Genomic DNA, 18,949 nt, shown 5'->3' on the forward strand with positions numbered 1-18,949 from the left:
ACATACACACAGCTGTCTGTACCCCTATAGACCCCATATATAGTGACCGGGCAGAGACATATACACACACAGCTGTCTGTACACCTATAGACCCCGTATATAGTGACTGGGCAGAGACCTATACACACAGCTGTCTGTACCCCTATAGACTTTGTATATAGTGACCGGGCAGAGACCTATACACACAGCTGTCTGTATCCCTATAGACCCCGTATATAGTGACCGGGCAGAGACATATACACACACAGCTGTCTGTACACCTATAGACCCCATATATAGTGACCGGGCAGAGACATATACACACACAGCTGTCTGTACCCCTATAGACCTTGCATATAGTGACCGGGCAGAGACATATACACACAGCTGTCTGTACCCCTATAGACCCGTATAGTGACCGGGCAGAGACATATACACACACAGCTGTCTGTGCCCCTATAGACCCCGTATATAGGGCCCGGGCAGAGACCTATACACACAGCTGTCTGTACCCCTATAGACCTCGTATATAGTGACCGGGCAGAGACATATATACACACAGCTGTCTGTACCCCTATAGAACCCGTATATAGTGACCGGGCAGAGACGTATACACACAGCTGTCTGTACCCCTATAGACCCCATATATAGTGACCGGGCAGAGACATATACACACACACCACTGTCTGTACACCTATAGACCCCGTATATAGTGACCGGGCAGAGACATACACAGCTGTCTGTACCCCTATAGACCCCATATATAGTGACCGGGCAGAGACATATACACACACAGCTGTCTGTACCCCTATAGACCCCATATATAGTGACCGGGCAGAGACATATACACACAGCTGTCTGTACCCCTATAGACCCCATATATAGTGACCGGGCAGAGACATACACACACACTACTGTCTGTACACCTATAGACCCCGTATATAGTGACCGGGCAGAGACATACACACACACTACTGTCTGTACACCTATAGACCCCGTATATAGTGACCGGGCAGAGACATATACACACAGCTGTCTGTACCCCTATAGACCCCATATATAGTGACCGGGCAGAGACATATACACACACAGCTGTCTGTACCCCTATAGAACCCGTATATAGTGACCGGGCAGAGACGTATACACACAGCTGTCTGTACCCCTATAGACCCCATATATAGTGACCGGGCAGAGACATATACACACACACACCACTGTCTGTACACCTATAGACCCCGTATATAGTGACCGGGCAGAGACATATACACACAGCTGTCTGTACCCCTATAGACCCCATATATAGTGACCGGGCAGAGACATATACACACACAGCTGTCTGTACCCCTATAGACCCCGTATACAGTGACCGGGCAGAGACATATACACACAGCTGTCTGTACACCTATAGACCCCATATATAGTGACCGGGCAGAGACATATACACACACAGCTGTCTGTACCCCTATAGACCCCGTTTATAGTGACCGGGCAGAGACATATACACACAGCTGTCTGTACCCCTATAGACCCCATATATAGTGACCGGGCAGAGACATATACACACACACCACTGTCTGTACACCTATAGACCCCGTATATAGTGACCGGGCAGAGACATATACACACAGCTGTCTGTACCCCTATAGACCCCATATATAGTGACCGGGCAGAGACATATACACACAGCTGTCTGTACCCCTATAGACCTCGTATATAGTGACCGGGCAGAGACATATACACACACAGCTGTCTGTACCCCTATAGACCCCATATATAGTGACCGGGCAGAGACATATACACACAGCTGTCTGTACCCCTATAGACCCCATATATAGTGACCGGGCAGAGACATATACACACACACCACTGTCTGTACACCTATAGACCCCGTATATAGTGACCGGGCAGAGACATATACACACACAGCTGTCTGTACCCCTATAGACCCCATATATAGTGACCGGGCAGAGACATATACACACACAGCTGTCTGTACCCCTATAGACCCCGTATACAGTGACCGGGCAGAGACATATACACACAGCTGTCTGTACCCCTATAGACCTCGTATATAGTGACCGGGCAGAGACATATACACACACAGCTGTCTGTACCCCTATAGACCCCATATATAGTGACCGGGCAGAGACGTATACACACAGCTGTCTGTACCCCTATAGACCCCATATATAGTGACCGGGCAGAGACGTATACACACAGCTGTCTGTACCCCTATAGACCCCATATATAGTGACCGGGCAGAGACATACACACACAGCTGTCTGTACCCCTATAGACCCCGTATACAGTGACCGGGCAGAGACATAACCACACAGCTGTCTGTACCCCTATAGACCCCATATATAGTGACTGGGCAGAGACATATACACACACAGCTGTCTGTACACCTATAGACCCCATATATAGTGACCGGGCAGAGATATATACACACACAGCTGTCTGTACACCTATAGACCCCGTATATAGTGACCAGGCAGAGACATATACACACACAGCTGTCTGTACACCTATAGACCCCATATATAGTGACCGGGCAGAGACATATACACACACTACTGTCTGTACACCTATAGACCCCATATATAGTGACCGGGCAGAGACATATACACACACAGCTGTCTGTACACCTATAGACCCCATATATAGTGACCGGGCAGAGATATATACACACACAGCTGTCTGTACACCTATAGACCCCGTATATAGTGACCAGGCAGAGACATATACACACACAGCTGTCTGTACACCTATAGACCCCATATATAGTGGCCGGGCAGAGACATATACACACACTACTGTCTGTACACCTATAGACCCCATATATAGTGACCGGGCAGAGACCTATACACACACCGCTGTCTGTACACCTATAGACCCCATATATAGTGACCGGGCAGAGACATATACACACACAGCTGTCTGTACCCCTATAGACCCCATATATAGTGACCGGGCAGAGACCTATTCACACAGCTGTCTGTACACCTATAGACCCCATATATAGTGACCGGGCAGAGACATATACACACAGCTGTCTGTACACCTATAGACCCCGCATATAGTGACCGGGCAGAGACATATACACACACAGCTGTCTGTACACCTATAGACCCCGTATATAGTGACCGGGTAGAGACATATACACAAAGCTGTCTGTACACCTATAGACCCCATATATAGTGACCGGGCAGCGACATATACACACACTGCTGTCTGTACACCTATAGACCCCATATACAGTGACCGGGCAGAGACCCATACACACAGCTGTCTGTACCCCTATAGACCCCGTATATAGGGCCCGGGCAGAGACCTATACACACAGCTGTCTGTATCCCTATAGACCTCGTATATAGTGACCGGGCAGAGACATATACACACACACCACTGTCTGTACCCCTATAGACCCCGTATATAGTGACCGGGCAGAGACATATATAGACACCGCTGTCTGTATCCCTATAGACCTCGTATATAGTGACCGGGCAGAGACATACACACAGCTGTCTGTACCCCTATAGACCCCATATATAGTGACCGGGCAGAGACATATACACACACTACTGTCTGTACACCTATAGACCCCATATATAGTGACCGGGCAGAGACCTATACACACACCGCTGTCTGTACACCTATAGACCCCATATATAGTGACCGGGCTGAGACATATACACACACAGCTGTCTGTACCCCTATAGACCCCATATATAGTGACCGGGCAGAGACCTATTCACACAGCTGTCTGTACACCTATAGACCCCATATATAGTGACCGGGCAGAGACATATACACACAGCTGTCTGTACACCTATAGACCCCATATATAGTGACCGGGCAGAGACCTATACACACACAGCTGTCTGTACACCTATAGACCCCGTATATAGTGACTGGGCAGAGACCTATACACACAGCTGTCTGTACCCCTATAGACTTTGTATATAGTGACCGGGCAGAGACCTATACACACAGCTGTCTGTATCCCTATAGACCCCGTATATAGTGACCGGGCAGAGACATATACACACACAGCTGTCTGTACACCTATAGACCCCATATATAGTGACCGGGCAGAGACATATACACACACAGCTGTCTGTACCCCTATAGACCTTGCATATAGTGACCGGGCAGAGACATATACACACAGCTGTCTGTACCCCTATAGACCCGTATAGTGACCGGGCAGAGACATATACACACACAGCTGTCTGTACCCCTATAGACCCCGTATATAGGGCCCGGGCAGAGACCTATACACACAGCTGTCTGTACCCCTATAGACCTCGTATATAGTGACCGGGCAGAGACATATACACACACAGCTGTCTGTACCCCTATAGAACCCGTATATAGTGACCGGGCAGAGACGTATACACACAGCTGTCTGTACCCCTATAGACCCCGTATATAGTGACCGGGCAGAGACATACACACAGCTGTCTGTACCCCTATAGACCCCATATATAGTGACCGGGCAGAGACATATACACACACACAGCTGTCTGTACCCCTATAGACCCCATATATAGTGACCGGGCAGAGACATATACACACACAGCTGTCTGTACCCCTATAGACCCCGTATATAGTGACCGGGCAGAGACATACACACACACTACTGTCTGTACACCTATAGACCCCGTATATAGTGACCGGGCAGAGACATATACACACACAGCTGTCTGTACCCCTACAGACCCCATATATAGTGACCGGGCAGAGACATATACACACACAGCTGTCTGTACCCCTATAGACCCCATATATAGTGACCGGGCAGAGACATATACACACACAGCTGTCTGTACCCCTATAGAACCCGTATATAGTGACCGGGCAGAGACGTATACACACAGCTGTCTGTACCCCTATAGACCCCATATATAGTGACCGGGCAGAGACATATACACACACACACCACTGTCTGTACACCTATAGACCCCGTATATAGTGACCGGGCAGAGACATATACACACAGCTGTCTGTACCCCTATAGACCCCATATATAGTGACCGGGCAGAGACATATACACACACAGCTGTCTGTACCCCTATAGACCCCGTATACAGTGACCGGGCAGAGACATATACACACAGCTGTCTGTACACCTATAGACCCCATATATAGTGACCGGGCAGAGACATATACACACACAGCTGTCTGTACCCCTATAGACCCCGTTTATAGTGACCGGGCAGAGACATATACACACAGCTGTCTGTACCCCTATAGACCCCATATATATTGACCGGGCAGAGACATATACACACACACCACTGTCTGTACACCTATAGACCCCGTATATAGTGACCGGGCAGAGACATATACACACACAGCTGTCTGTACCCCTATAGACCCCATATATAGTGACCGGGCAGAGACATATACACACAGCTGTCTGTACCCCTATAGACCCCATATATAGTGACCGGGCAGAGACATATACACACACTACTGTCTGTACACCTATAGACCCCATATATAGTGACCGGGCAGAGACATATACACACACTACTGTCTGTACCCCTATAGACCCCATATATAGTGACCGGGCAGAGACATATACACACAGCTGTCTGTACCCCTATAGACCCCATATATAGTGACCGGGCAGAGACATATACACACACACCACTGTCTGTACACCTATAGACCCCGTATATAGTGACCGGGCAGAGACATATACACACACAGCTGTCTGTACCCCTATAGACCCCATATATAGTGACCGGGCAGAGACATATACACACACAGCTGTCTGTACCCCTATAGACCCCGTATACAGTGACCGGGCAGAGACATATACACACAGCTGTCTGTACCCCTATAGACCCCGTATACAGTGACCGGGCAGAGACATATACACACACAGCTGTCTGTACCCCTATAGACCCCGTATACAGTGACCGGGCAGAGACATATACACACAGCTGTCTGTACCCCTATAGACCCCATATATAGTGACCGGGCAGAGACATATACACACAGCTGTCTGTACCCCTATAGACCCCATATATAGTGACCGGGCAGAGACGTATACACACAGCTGTCTGTACCCCTATAGACCCCATATATAGTGACCGGGCAGAGACGTATACACACAGCTGTCTGTACACCTATAGACCCAGTATACAGTCTAATAGAGGACAATGTATTTAGTGTCCATAAATCCACAGACGTGAGAGCAATCAGCGTCCTCGTATTACAGAAAGTTCTTATCAGCCGAGCAGAAAACCATTTACAGTAAAGAATCTGCTTTGTAATGGGATATTATCGGATATTATCAGCGCCTCATCCAGTCACAGGACCACCGGTCTCTTCCTGGACCGACACGGACATGACGGGGGCGCCGGTGCCGCACACATCACTGCCTCCATTATCAGCCTCTTTACATGCCGGTCACATCTAATCGTCTCCGCCGAGGAAACGTAAAATCCTATTCACTAATCCGCACAATGGGGTCTCCTGCCGCACAGACGAGATGCCGGGGGGACTGTGGCAGAGAGTTAACCGTCGCGTCTCTGGACCATTTCCCCACTAACGTTTTTTGTGCCTCCGAACATTAATCTTTAATAGAGTAAGTAAATGATCCTCAGCACTGACACCGCATAAACGCAGGGCTCGGACCTTCTCCAGCGGCCCATGATCGCCGTCCGTGTGCGCCGCGGGGACAGCAGCAAACGTCAGAAGAACGTGGAGGCAAATAGCCGATTGCGGCTCGGCTCGTCCCGCAGAACGCTGCTCTGCAGCCAGGCGACATCTGCCTGCACCCCACCACCGACATATCAGCCGCCCTCGGCCCCGGCTCGTGCCGACATTCAGGAATGCAAATACTTGCAGTAAAAGCAGGAATTAGATTCACAAGATAATCCCTTTCCTTGCCCAAGAGGCTTATATTCCCGGTCACAGACTGCACCATATGGCGACAGCAAACCAAAAAACCCCGGACACAAAGTAAATCACGCGACATCCGAGCGGCTCATCACGAAAAACATGGACGTCGGCATCGGAGATTATTACACAGAAACACGACGTAAAACCAGCTAATAACATCCAAGAGGAGAATATAATATTAATATCTATGGAGAAAAACATAATATAGGCGCCTTAAACCTGCGAGACGACCACTAAACAGAGCGCTGCGTAATGAACGCCCCTAATCCCAGTGCAGACGCACGACGCCGGCTCTACACGGACATGTCCAGGCTCAGGAGACGGGCCCTGGAACTACCGGCAGCTCTCTGGGCAATCAGGAGTTAAGAGAGAAAGAACTGGAAGATACAAAGTATCACTCAAACAATGAAGAAACCATGGAGACTACACTGCATCCATCAATGCTGCACCACAAGTCTCATCATGCCGGCTGCGTTTCCAACATCTCATGCAGCTCTGGGGCCCCTATGGCTGACAGTAAGGGGCCATGTGCCTGCGGGGGGCCGTGCGCCTGCGGGGGGCCGGTGCTCGCAGCACCACAGCTGATCCAGTGACCTGGTTTTGTGCAGGCTCTGAGTGGAGCAATGCAGTGCCAGCCGCCACCATCCTCGCCCCTGGCACAGGATACAGCCATTGATGCCTGTGGGGAGCAATGCTCGGTGCCGGGACCACACAGCAGCCCATCAGTGCCAGGCTCGAGCGCGGACGCCGCCATCACACACGGAGAGTCTACGACAACTGCAGAATCACACACAACACAGAGGTTCACAAGATGCACAGAAATAATGGCGCCCCCTCCTCCGTCCGTCCGGGGTCTGCTAATTAATGCGCTCGGGGGAGAGAGTCCTTGGGGTAACCTAGCAACATGGAGAGATTAGATCTCACAGGCCGGGAACCACGTCAGATCACAACTCTGCAGTCAGATCAGGGATCCGCTCCGTTACTCACCCAGCGACGACTGGATCATGGTCCCCGATTTCTGGACTTCGTCGAATTTGGTGAAAATCACATTCAGTCTGTAAATATAAAGAGAAGCATCAGACGGGGAGCTGGGGACGGCGGCGAGGACATGAATGCAGCCGCGCAGCCAGCACACAGCTCCCTCTAGCAACGTTACATCCAAGCTCTGAGCGCACCGAAGATCTGGCCTGGATTCAGGGAGCAGCGGAGCGCACGGTCCTGGAGGATCACGTGATCCACCACACTGCTGCCGCCGCTGACGACTGCTCTCTGCTCTCCATCCATTCAGGGGAGAAGCCGCCGCACTGTCAGAGGTTCATAGACAGAGACGTCTGTAGAGACCAGGTCACACAGCGAGAGCGGTAATCAGAATTAAAGGGGAAGTCACACCGGCACTGACAGCCCGTCATGGCCAGGACCATCATCTTTGTAACCCTTATATAGCGCAAGAATACGGAGATACGACGGACCTACAGTGTATACACGAGAGGAGAACTATGTGCACAGTGCCGAGAGTACTGCTGACCTAGAGTCCCCATGACAACACCTACTGCTGCATCCTGCCTCTTCAGAGCGGTCATATGAGCACACAGCGGCCTCTGCCCATCCGTACTCACAATTAAGAAATAAAAATAACAATGACGCCAAGTTAAAAAGGGGTCACCCTTCCCCCGCCCCGGGGTGGACAGCTCCTTTTAAAGTAAAATACTCCCCTTATAAAGATAAGAACAGCATGTACTCGCGTCCCGTTCGGCTGCCGCCGCTCCACCAGTGCCGAGCCTCCCGGCATGATGTCACATGAGCGCTGCAGCCAATCAGTGGCTGTTATTAGGCTGCTGCGCGTTCACTTCCTTCATTCAAACCTCGGACAAATGGAAGACGTCACAGCGCCGATAGCAGCTGACGATTGGCTGCAGCGCTCACAAGTCATCATGTCACGGGACCCAGACTGAGATTGCTGGAACAGCACCAGAACAGGAGGCCATGACAGGTTACTTTTATAAGGGTGACTGCTTTATTTACTAAGAGGCTGCCCAGGAAGTGGGAAAACCCATTAAAACTGTGACGCAGCAGAAAACGAAGCAGGAAGTGTTGTCATAGGCACAACAGAGCAGAGGAAGCTCCTGTATTAAGCATGTTAATAAAAGAGGCAATGACTAAAAGGTTTCACATGTTACACACGGCACAGACAGGAACTGAACATCCATTATTAACCCGGCGGCGGCAGCAAGACGGGGATTTGGGAAACGACACCGGTCACCCACCAAAAATCACTCAGTGCCGCTGCTACATCAGAGCGCAGCGCAGGTGAATGGGGGCAATTACCAGCAGCAGGCCCCCGAGCAGCAGGGCCCCCTGAGCAGCAGGGCCCCCTGAGCAGCAGGGCCCCCTGAGCAGCAGGGCCCCCTGAGCAGCAGGGCCCCCTGAGCAGCAGGGCCCCCTGAGCAGCAGGGCCCCCTGAGCAGCAGGACCCCCTGAGCAGCAGGACCCCCTGAGCAGCAGGACCCCCTGAGCAGCAGGACCCCCGAGCAGCAGGTCACGAGAAGCGGCTCCCTCTGCTCACAATGTGACCGCACTCACCGGCACGATGCCGTCATGGAGCGCCGGACGTATATCGACACATAATGACTCAGGAATAATACAGAGAACGCAGCAGAAGCCATTAGTTACAATCTTCATTAACAGCGATTTCTGGAGTCACGATGTGAATGAGCGGCGGTGTGGAGTGCACCCACTGTCACGACTCCTCTGTATTCTCAGCGCTAGAGGTCACATGACCAATCTGCATACTCGAGGTCATGTGACCGTCCATAGCGCTGGGATCATGACAGGGGGAGCAGTACACTCCTGCACAGAGTGGCCGCAGAAATCTGTCTAGGCTTCAGAAAACCCCTTAAACATAAAGGGGTCTGCTTAGTTTTGGGGGCCATCATTCTAATGGTAATAGTGCGGCACGCCAAGCTTATTGCTCCCAACAAATATGATTAATCGAGCACCACAAGTGTGAACACAGGCTAAGTTTTTACATTTTGCTTTTGTGCACATTCTTTTTGTCAGGCTGGAAGCCGCTCACATCTCACTACAGAAGACTCACGTTCCCATTCACACGTGTAGGATTTCACCCCTATGTCCTATCCATGTAAATGTTCTCTCCACGACCCAGTTCACATGAAACGGAAAATGTCTGCGCAGATTTTTTTGGCTGCACATTGGAACAAAAAAAATCTGCAGTGGAAAACAAAAGAGCAGGTGTTATCCACAGCAGAAATAACCGGCAGCCTGAGACTTGCTGTGGAAAGTGACTGCGTGGAGCGAAGGATTGAAGTGGATGATCCCTCCACGGCGGCTGCATCGGCCTTCTGGGAGACTGGACAGGATTTAGCTCAATGTCTGCAAATGTGGAATAGACAAAGTCCTGAGATCAGGAGGCGCTAGTGAGGAGAGAGGTGACCGCCCATCCTCCACTGTACCCCACCCCTAGTGTGACCGCACGCCGCCCATCCTCCACTGTACCCCACCCCTAGTGTGACCGCAGACCACCCATCCTCCACTGTACCCCACCCCTAGTGTGACCGCACGCCACCCATCCTCCACTGTACCCCACCCCTACTGTGACCGCAGACCGCCCATCCTCCACTGTACCCCACCCCTAGTGTGACCGCAGACCACCCATCCTCCACTGTACCCCACCCCTAGTGTGACCGCACGCCACCCATCCTCCACTGTACCCCACCCCTACTGTGACCGCAGACCACCCATCCTCCACTGTACCCCATCCCTAGTGTGACCGCACGCCACCCATCCTCCACTGTACCCCACCCCTACTGTGACCGCAGACCACCCATCCTCCACTGTACCCCATCCCTAGTGTGACCGCAGAGCACCCATCCTCCACTGTACTCCACCCCTAGTGTGACCGCAGACCACCCATCCTCCACTGAACCCCACCCCTAGTGTGACCGCAGACCACCCATCCTCCACTGTACCTCACCCCTAGTGTGACCGCACGCCACCCATCCTCCACTGTACCTCACCCCTAGTGTGACCGCAGACCACCCATCCTCCACTGTACCCCACCCCTAGTGTGACCGCAGACCACCCATCCTCCACTGTACCCCACCCCTAGTGTGACCGCAGACCACCCATCCTCCACTGTACCCCACCCCACCCATCCTCCACTGTACCCCACCCCTAGAGTGACCGCACGCCACCCATCCTCCACTGTACCCCACCCCTAGAGTGACCGCACGCCACCCATCCTCCACTGTACCCCACCCCTAGTGTGACCGCAGACCACCCATCCTCCACTGTACCCCACCCCTAGTGTGACCGCAGAGCACCCATCCTCCACTGTACCCCACCCCTAGTGTGACCGCAGACCACCCATCCTCCACTGAACCCCACCCCTAGTGTGACCGCACGCCACCCATCCTCCACTGTACCTCACCCCTAGTGTGACCGCAGACCACCCATCCTCCACTGTACCCCACCCCTAGTGTGACCGCAGACCACCCATCCTCCACTGTACCCCACCCCTAGTGTGACCGCAGACCACCCATCCTCCACTGTACCCCACCCCTAGTGTGACCGCACGCCACCCATCCTCCACTGTACCCCACCCCTAGAGTGACCGCACGCCACCCATCCTCCACTGTACCCCACCCCTACTGTGACCGCAGACCACCCATCCTCCACTGTACCCCACCCCTAGTGTGACCGCACACCACCCATCCTCCACTGTACCCCACCCCTAGTGTGACCGCAGACCACCCATCCTCCACTGTACCCCACCCCTAGTGTGACCGCACGCCACCCATCCTCCACTGTACCCCACCCCTAGTGTGACCGCAGACCACCCATCCTCCACTGTACCCCACCCCTAGTGTGACCGCAGAGCACCCATCCTCCACTGTACCCCACCCCTAGTGTGACCGCAGAGCACCCATCCTCCACTGAACCCCACCCCTAGTGTGACCGCACGCCACCCATCCTCCACTGTACCTCACCCCTAGTGTGACCGCAGACCACCCATCCTCCACTGTACCCCACCCCTAGTGTGACCGCAGACCACCCATCCTCCACTGTACCCCACCCCTAGTGTGACCGCACGCCACCCATCCTCCACTGTACCCCACCCCTAGTGTGACCGCAGAGCACCCATCCTCCACTGAACCCCACCCCTAGTGTGACCGCACGCCACCCATCCTCCACTGTACCTCACCCCTAGTGTGACCGCAGACCACCCATCCTCCACTGTACCCCACCCCTAGTGTGACCGCAGACCACCCATCCTCCACTGTACCCCACCCCTAGTGTGACCGCACGCCACCCATCCTCCACTGTACCCCACCCCTAGTGTGACCGCAGACCACCCATCCCCCACTGTACCCCACCCCTAGTGTGACCGCAGACCACCCATCCCCCACTGTACCCCACCCCTAGTGTGACCGCAGACCACCCATCCTCCACTGTACCCCACCCCTAGTGTGACCGCAGGCCAGCCATCCTCCACAGTACCCCACCCCTAGTGTGACCGCACGCCACCCATCCTCCACTGTACCCCACCCCTAGTGTGACCGCACGCCGCCCATCCTCCACTGTACCCCACCCCTAGAGTGACCGCAGACCACCCATCCTCCACAGTACCTCACCCCTAGTGTGACCGCAGACCACCCATCCTCCACAGTACCCCACCCCTAGAGTGACCGCAGACCACCCATCCTCCACAGTACCCCACCCATCCTCCACAGTACCCCACCCCTAGAGTGACCGCAGACCACCCATCCTCCACAGTACCCCACCCATCCTCCACAGTACCCCACCCCTAGAGTGACCGCACGCCGCCCATCCTCCACTGTACCCCACCCCTAGTGTGACCGCACGCCACCCATCCTCCACAGTACCCCACCCCTAGAGTGACCGCACGCCGCCCATCCTCCACTGTACCCCACCCCTAGAGTGACCGCACGCCACCCATCCTGCACAGTACCCCACCCCTAGTGTGACCGCAGACCACCCATCCTCCACTGTACCCCACCCCTAGTGTGACCGCACGCCACCCATCCTGCACAGTACCCCACCCCTAGTGTGACCGCAGACCACCCATCCTCCACTGTACCCCACCCCTAGTGTGACCGCACACCACCCATCCTCCACTGTACCCCACCCCTAGTGTGACCGCAGACCACCCATCCTCCACTGTACCCCACCCCTAGAGTGACCGCACGCCACCCATCCTCCACTGAACCCCACCCCTAGTGTGACCGCAGACCGCCCATCCTCCACTGTACCCCACCCCTAGTGTGACCGCACGCCACCCATCCTCCACTGTACCCCACCCCTAGTGTGACCGCAGACCGCCCATCCTCCACTGTACCCCACCCCTAGTGTGACCGCACGCCACCCATCCTCCACTGAACCCCACCACTAGAGTGACCGCACGCCACCCATCCTCCACTGTACCCCACCCCTAGAGTGACCGCAGACCACCCATCCTCCACTGTACCCCACCCCTAGTGTGACCGCAGACCACCCATCTTCCACTGTACCCCACCCCTAGTGTGACCGCACGCCACCCATCCTCCACTGTACCCCACCCCTAGAGTGACCGCACGCCACCCATCCTTCACTGTACCCCACCCCTAGAGTGACCGCACGCCACCCATCCTCCACTGTACCCCACCCCTAGAGTGACCGCAGACCACCCATCCTCCACTGTACCCCACCCCTAGAGTGACCGCACGCCACCCATCCTCCACTGTACCCCACCCCTAGTGTGACCGCAGACCACCCATCCTCCACTGTACCCCACCCCTAGTGTGACCGCAGACCACCCATCCTCCACTGTACCCCACCCCTGTCTCACAGAAGCAGCAGGTGTCCTACTCATCAGCAATCATTACTACAAGTCCACATCTCTGACTGATCGTTACGGGCGCGCCTCACACCTCTGAATATTGAACATTATCTAACCAGCTTGTTGGACGCCAAGTGTGAGGAACAGTCCTATCCATTAAATCCTCCCTAACTCACACAGGAAGTACAAGGTGCAGCAGATAAATGGTGCCTGCCCTGAGCACTCATCACATTCAGCAGCACCTGCGCACACACAGAATAAAGTAACCGCCACCACTCACCGAGACTGGGGAAGGCCTTTCTTGCTGAGGTCGGCGCGCACGCGTTCCCCTACGTGTCTGTAGATCTCAACCAGGCAATTTATTGCAGCATCTCGGACCTGCAAAGAAAAGAAAAGCAGGCAGCCATTACTACAAGACGGGCAGTGACCCTGAGCAGAAGGATGGGCACACAGGTATACAATGTAGCTACGATTCAACATGATACAGAGAAGCAAAAACCTGCACGGAGGAGGCGGGGGCGAGGTGCAAAGCCACGGAAGGAGGAGGAGGCGGGGGCGAGGGGCAAAGCCGCGGAAGGAGGCGGAGGCGAGGTACAAAGCCACGGAAGGAGGCGAGGTGCAAAGCCACGGAAGGAGGCGGAGGCGGGGGCGAAGTGCAAAGCCGCGGAAGGAGGAGGCGGGGGCGAGGGGCAAAACCGCGGAAGGAGGAGGAGGCGGGGGCGAGGGGCAAAGCCGCGGAAGGAGGAGGAGGCGAGGTGCAAAGCCACGGAAGGAGGAGGCGGCGGGGGCGAGGGGCAAAGCCGCGGAAGGAGGAGGAGGCGGGGCGAGGTGCAAAGCCGCGGAAGGAGGCGGAGGAGACGAGGTGCAAAGCCACGGAAGGAGGAGGAGGCGGGGGCGAGGGGCAAAGCGCGGAAGGAGGCAGAGGAGACGAGGTGCAAAGCCACGGAAGGAGGAGGAGGCGGGGGCGAGGGGCAAAGCCGCGGAAGGAGGAGGAGGCGGGGGCGAGGGGCAAAGCTGCGGAAGGAGTAGGCGGGGGCCAAAGCTGCAGGAGGAGGAGGAGGCGGGGGCGAGGGGCAAAGCTGCGGAAGGAGGAGGAGGAGGCGGGGGCGAGGTGCAAAGCTGCGGAAGGAGGAGGAGGCGGGGGGCAAAGCTGCGGAAGGAGGAGGAGGCGGGGGCGAGGGGCAAAGCCGCGGAAGGAGGAGGAGGCGGGGGCGAGGGGTAAAGCCGCGGAAGGAGGAGGAGGCGGGGGCGAGGGGCAAAGCCGCGGAAGGAGGAGGAGGCGGGGGCGAGGGGCAAAGCCGCGGAAGGTGGAGGAGGCGGGGGCAAGGGGCAAAGCCGCGGAAGGTGGAGGAGGCGGGGGCAAGGGGCAAAGCCGCGGAAGGTGGAGGAGGCGGGGACGAGGGGCAAAGCCGCGGAAGGAGGAGGCGGGGGCGAGGGGCAAAGCCGCGGAAGGAGGAGGAGGCGGGGGCGAGGGGCAAAGCCGCGGAAGGAGGAGGAGGCGGGGGCGAGGGGCAAAGCCGCGGAAGGAGGAGGAGGCGGGGGCGAGGGGCAAAGCCGCGGAAGAAGGAGGAGGCGGGGGCGAGGGGCAAAGCCGCGGAAGGAGGAGGAGGCGGGGGCGAGGGGCAAAGCCGCGGAAGGAGGAGGAGGCGGGGGCGAGGGGCAAAGCCGCGGGAGGAGGAGACGGGGGCGAGGGGCAAAGCTGCGGAAGGAGGAGGAGACGGGGGGCAAAGCTGCGGAAGGAGGAGGAGGCGGGGGCAAAGCTGCGGAAGGAGGAGGCGGGGGCAAAGCTGCGGAAGGAGGAGGCGGGGGCAAAGCTGCGGAAGGAGGAGGAGGCGGGGGCAAAGCTGCGGAAGGAGGAGGAGGCGGGGGCGAGGTGCAAAGCCGCGGAAGGAGGAGGAGGCGGGGGCGAGGTGCAAAGCCGCGGAAGGAGGAGGCGGGGGCAAACCTGCGGAAGGAGGAGGAAGCGGGGGCGAGGTGCAAAGCCGCAGAAGGAGGAGGAGGCGGGGGCGAGGTGCAAAGCCGCAGAAGGAGGAGGAGGCGGGGGCGAAGCTGCGGAAGGAGGAGGAGGCGGTGGCCAAAGCTGCGGAAAGAGGAGGAGGCGGCGGTGAGGGGCAAAGCTGCGGAAGGTGGTGGTTGCGGCGGCAAGGGGCAAAGCTGCGGAAGGAGGAGGCGGAGGCGGTGGCGGCGAGGGGCAAAGCTGCGGAAGGAGGAGGCGGTGGCGGCGAGGGGCAAAGCTGCGGAAGGAGGAGGAGGTGGCGGCGAGGGGCAAAGTTGCGGAAGGAGGAGGCAACGGCACAAAGCTGCAGAAAGACGGCAACGTGCAGCAAAGCTGTGGAGGGTGCAAATCTAAATAGGGAAGAGGAAGCGTTGTACAGCGCATAAATCTAAAAAGACGAAGCAGGAGGCGGCAGGGGTGCGCAGAGCTACAGAGGATGACGCACTGTGCAAAGTTTTCTAAGGAGGAATCATTGCTCAAAGTATAGTGGAGGAGGTTTTGTAGTGCACCCAAAGCTTCAGAGAAGAATGTGCCATGCAAAGCTACAGAGCGATAGACGCAGCATAATGAACAGCCTACAGGAAAGCGCAGCAATGATTCAGGCAGGAGTGTGAACACGGCCATGCAGCGTCTGCATGCATGCGGCCTGACGCCGCTCCACACTGCGATGTCTAATGCAGAAAGTCACAATTTCTCTTCTCATCTCAGCTGCTGTTACTCATCTGTGCAGACAGAACCCTTACACAGGCGCTCTCCTCTCTCCTCTCTGTTAATGTGGTTTTCTGCCTCTTGTTGCCCCCACTTTTAGTGACGATGCTGTGTGTGTCTGAGGGTCCCCAGGTTCAGACTGTGGCGCAGATGAGGGGTCCTGCTGGATGTGGCACAGAGCTGTGGTCACGGCTCTAGAAATGTCTGTGCCCGCTACCGCGGAGAATGTGTCATCTGTGCAGAACCCGCAAGTGTCGGACAAAAGCCTCATTCACATGGACACAATGGAAACTGTCAGACTGAAGTCAAGAGAAACTGAGAGTCCCGTGATCATAACGCATAGTGACGAGGGTCTGCAGCAAACACGGGCCACGCCATGCTCAATACCGCCCCCTGATGTACCACGGCCATCCATACAGCACAATCTATGGACGACGCCGAGGACGGGCAAACATGAGCGTTCAGAGGTCTCAATATGGCTGCCGGGATCAGCAGGCCTATGTAAACATGTATAATGCATGCAACCTGCTTGAGAACTGCAGAAAACTAGCAAACACCCTAAAGCGGAACGGATTTAACCCCTGCTGGGTTTCCGTGGAATTGTAGACTTTTCCCAGCATTCCCTCACACACAAAGCACAGTTCAATGCGCAAACACTACCTCTCACCACTGGAGGGAGCCACTGACCACAGATCATCACATGGTGGGTTTATTCCTATCATTATGGAGCCGCGTACAAACACGACCCCGCGGCTCTGGATACACTCGGCCATTTGAGGGGGGGAAAGGGAGGGGGGGGAAAGGGAGGGGGGGGAGGGAGGGAAAGGGGGGGGGGGGGGAGTGGGGGAAGGGAGGGGGAGTGGGGGGGAGGGGGGAAGGGAGGGGGAGTGGGGGGAGGGGGGGAAGGAGGGGGGGGGGATGGGAAAAGTGACAAGCAATGTTCTTCTGTGCCCCACTGTGGGCTGCACCACGGATTGATGGCGGATTCTAGTGTGCACAGCTGACATGTATCCACCACAAGTGCAGGTCTCCTCTCTGTGTCCGCACTACGGAGGGGTGAGGATTGCCTGCACCGGCTTCTAGATGGCAGAGCGGCCTCACCTGACTGTTCGGGTCCCCCAGCAGGTTACATATATGAGGTACAATCTTGCTCAGTGTCAGGCTGTTTGCTCCGTATCTGTGGAAAGAAAAGAACAATGAAAATACAGATCAAGTACAGGGTGGCAGTGGGAGGAGGGAATGAGTGTGTGATACTCACGCGTTAAGTGTTGCTATAAGGCAGAGGCAGACGCCTTCCCGAGTGCGGAAATTCTTGTGTTTAAAGCCTCCAAGCATCCGATCCCAGACGTACTGGAGAGACACAGGAGATGAAGAGTTAAGGCTATGTACCCACGATGCAGAAATGCTCAGGATATTTTCCAGAGCGTTTCTGCATCTCCCTGGCAGAAAAAAACCGCATGCGGATTGTACATGCGGAATGTGCATGCGGATTGTACATGCATTTCCGCATGCGGGTTGACAAGCGATTTTAGCATCACTTGGAAAGTGCTTGACAACTTGGTCACACTATATAAATCCATGTAACCGGCAACCGGCATATATAGTGTGACCTTTAGAATGGTTAAAAATAAAAAAAATAAACCTATACTTACCTTCTGATGGCCCGGGGTGTGCTGCTGCGCTCGTTCCTGGCTACCGGGATATGGCGATGCCCTGTACTGAAGGACCTACCGTCACATGACTGTGACGTCATTGCAGGTCCTACAGTCCAACGCGATCTGCCGGCAAAGGAGAAGGAGCGCAGCGCAGGCCGCCAGAAGGTAAATATAATCTTTATTTTTTATTCTATTCTTTTTTTTACAGTTTCTATGGCACCTGGGTGTGGAGGAGAGTCTCCTGTGCTCCACACCCGGGTACCATCCGCACATTATGCAAGTACAGATGCAGATGCAGTCTTGCGGAATTGGCGCGTTCCAATGCAAGTCAATGGCGGCGAAAACGCAGCGCTTCCGCAAAATAATTGGTAGTGCTGCGTTTTTTTGCGCAATGATAATCCGCAGCGGAAATTTCCGCAGCATGTGCACAGCATGCGGATTATCATTGGGGGACATGGCAGACCTTCTACCAGAGATGCGGCAGCCACCAGCGACGCTGAAGTGCTTTGTATAGTCAATGTCTGTTGCAGAGTTTGAGAACATGTAGACAAGGTGCCTGTAATGTGACAGCAGTGATGGACGATGAGCACCACTCCGGGGGACACTCACCTGCGGGCTGGTTGACTGCTCCATTATCTTTACAAGTAATGTCTGATCTTGATCTCGTACTGAGTCTTTCGCATCCCCCAAGCGATCGATCAAACTCGGCAGAACTAGGAGAGACAAGAAAAGTGAGAGGAAAGTGAAGACTCATCACTGGTAATTCACAGGTGCCGCCGCCGCTGCCCAGACCGAGGGGCCACGGACATCAGGATGCCAGCCCGACTGCTGACA

General features: G+C 55.2%; 1 protein-coding gene across 1 annotated transcript in view; it reads right to left on the minus strand.

The window, feature by feature from the left end:
- CLASP1 (cytoplasmic linker associated protein 1) overlaps window positions 1–18,949 on the minus strand; it is a 251,238-nt gene that overhangs the window by 202,658 nt on the left and 29,631 nt on the right. The window contains exons 4-8 of the mRNA XM_073647506.1: window positions 18,725–18,828; window positions 17,719–17,810; window positions 17,562–17,637; window positions 14,037–14,134; window positions 7,888–7,955 (exon numbers count right to left, since the gene is read on the minus strand). Coding sequence (XP_073503607.1) covers window positions 7,888–7,955; window positions 14,037–14,134; window positions 17,562–17,637; window positions 17,719–17,810; window positions 18,725–18,828 — 438 coding nt within the window. The remainder of the gene's footprint in view (window positions 1–7,887; window positions 7,956–14,036; window positions 14,135–17,561; window positions 17,638–17,718; window positions 17,811–18,724; window positions 18,829–18,949) is intronic.

Source organism: Phyllobates terribilis, unplaced genomic scaffold (assembly GCF_046119375.1).
Source record: "Phyllobates terribilis strain yellow unplaced genomic scaffold, ASM4611937v1 Scaffold_9__5_contigs__length_417890890, whole genome shotgun sequence".
Lineage (NCBI taxonomy): Eukaryota > Metazoa > Chordata > Amphibia > Anura > Dendrobatidae > Phyllobates > Phyllobates terribilis.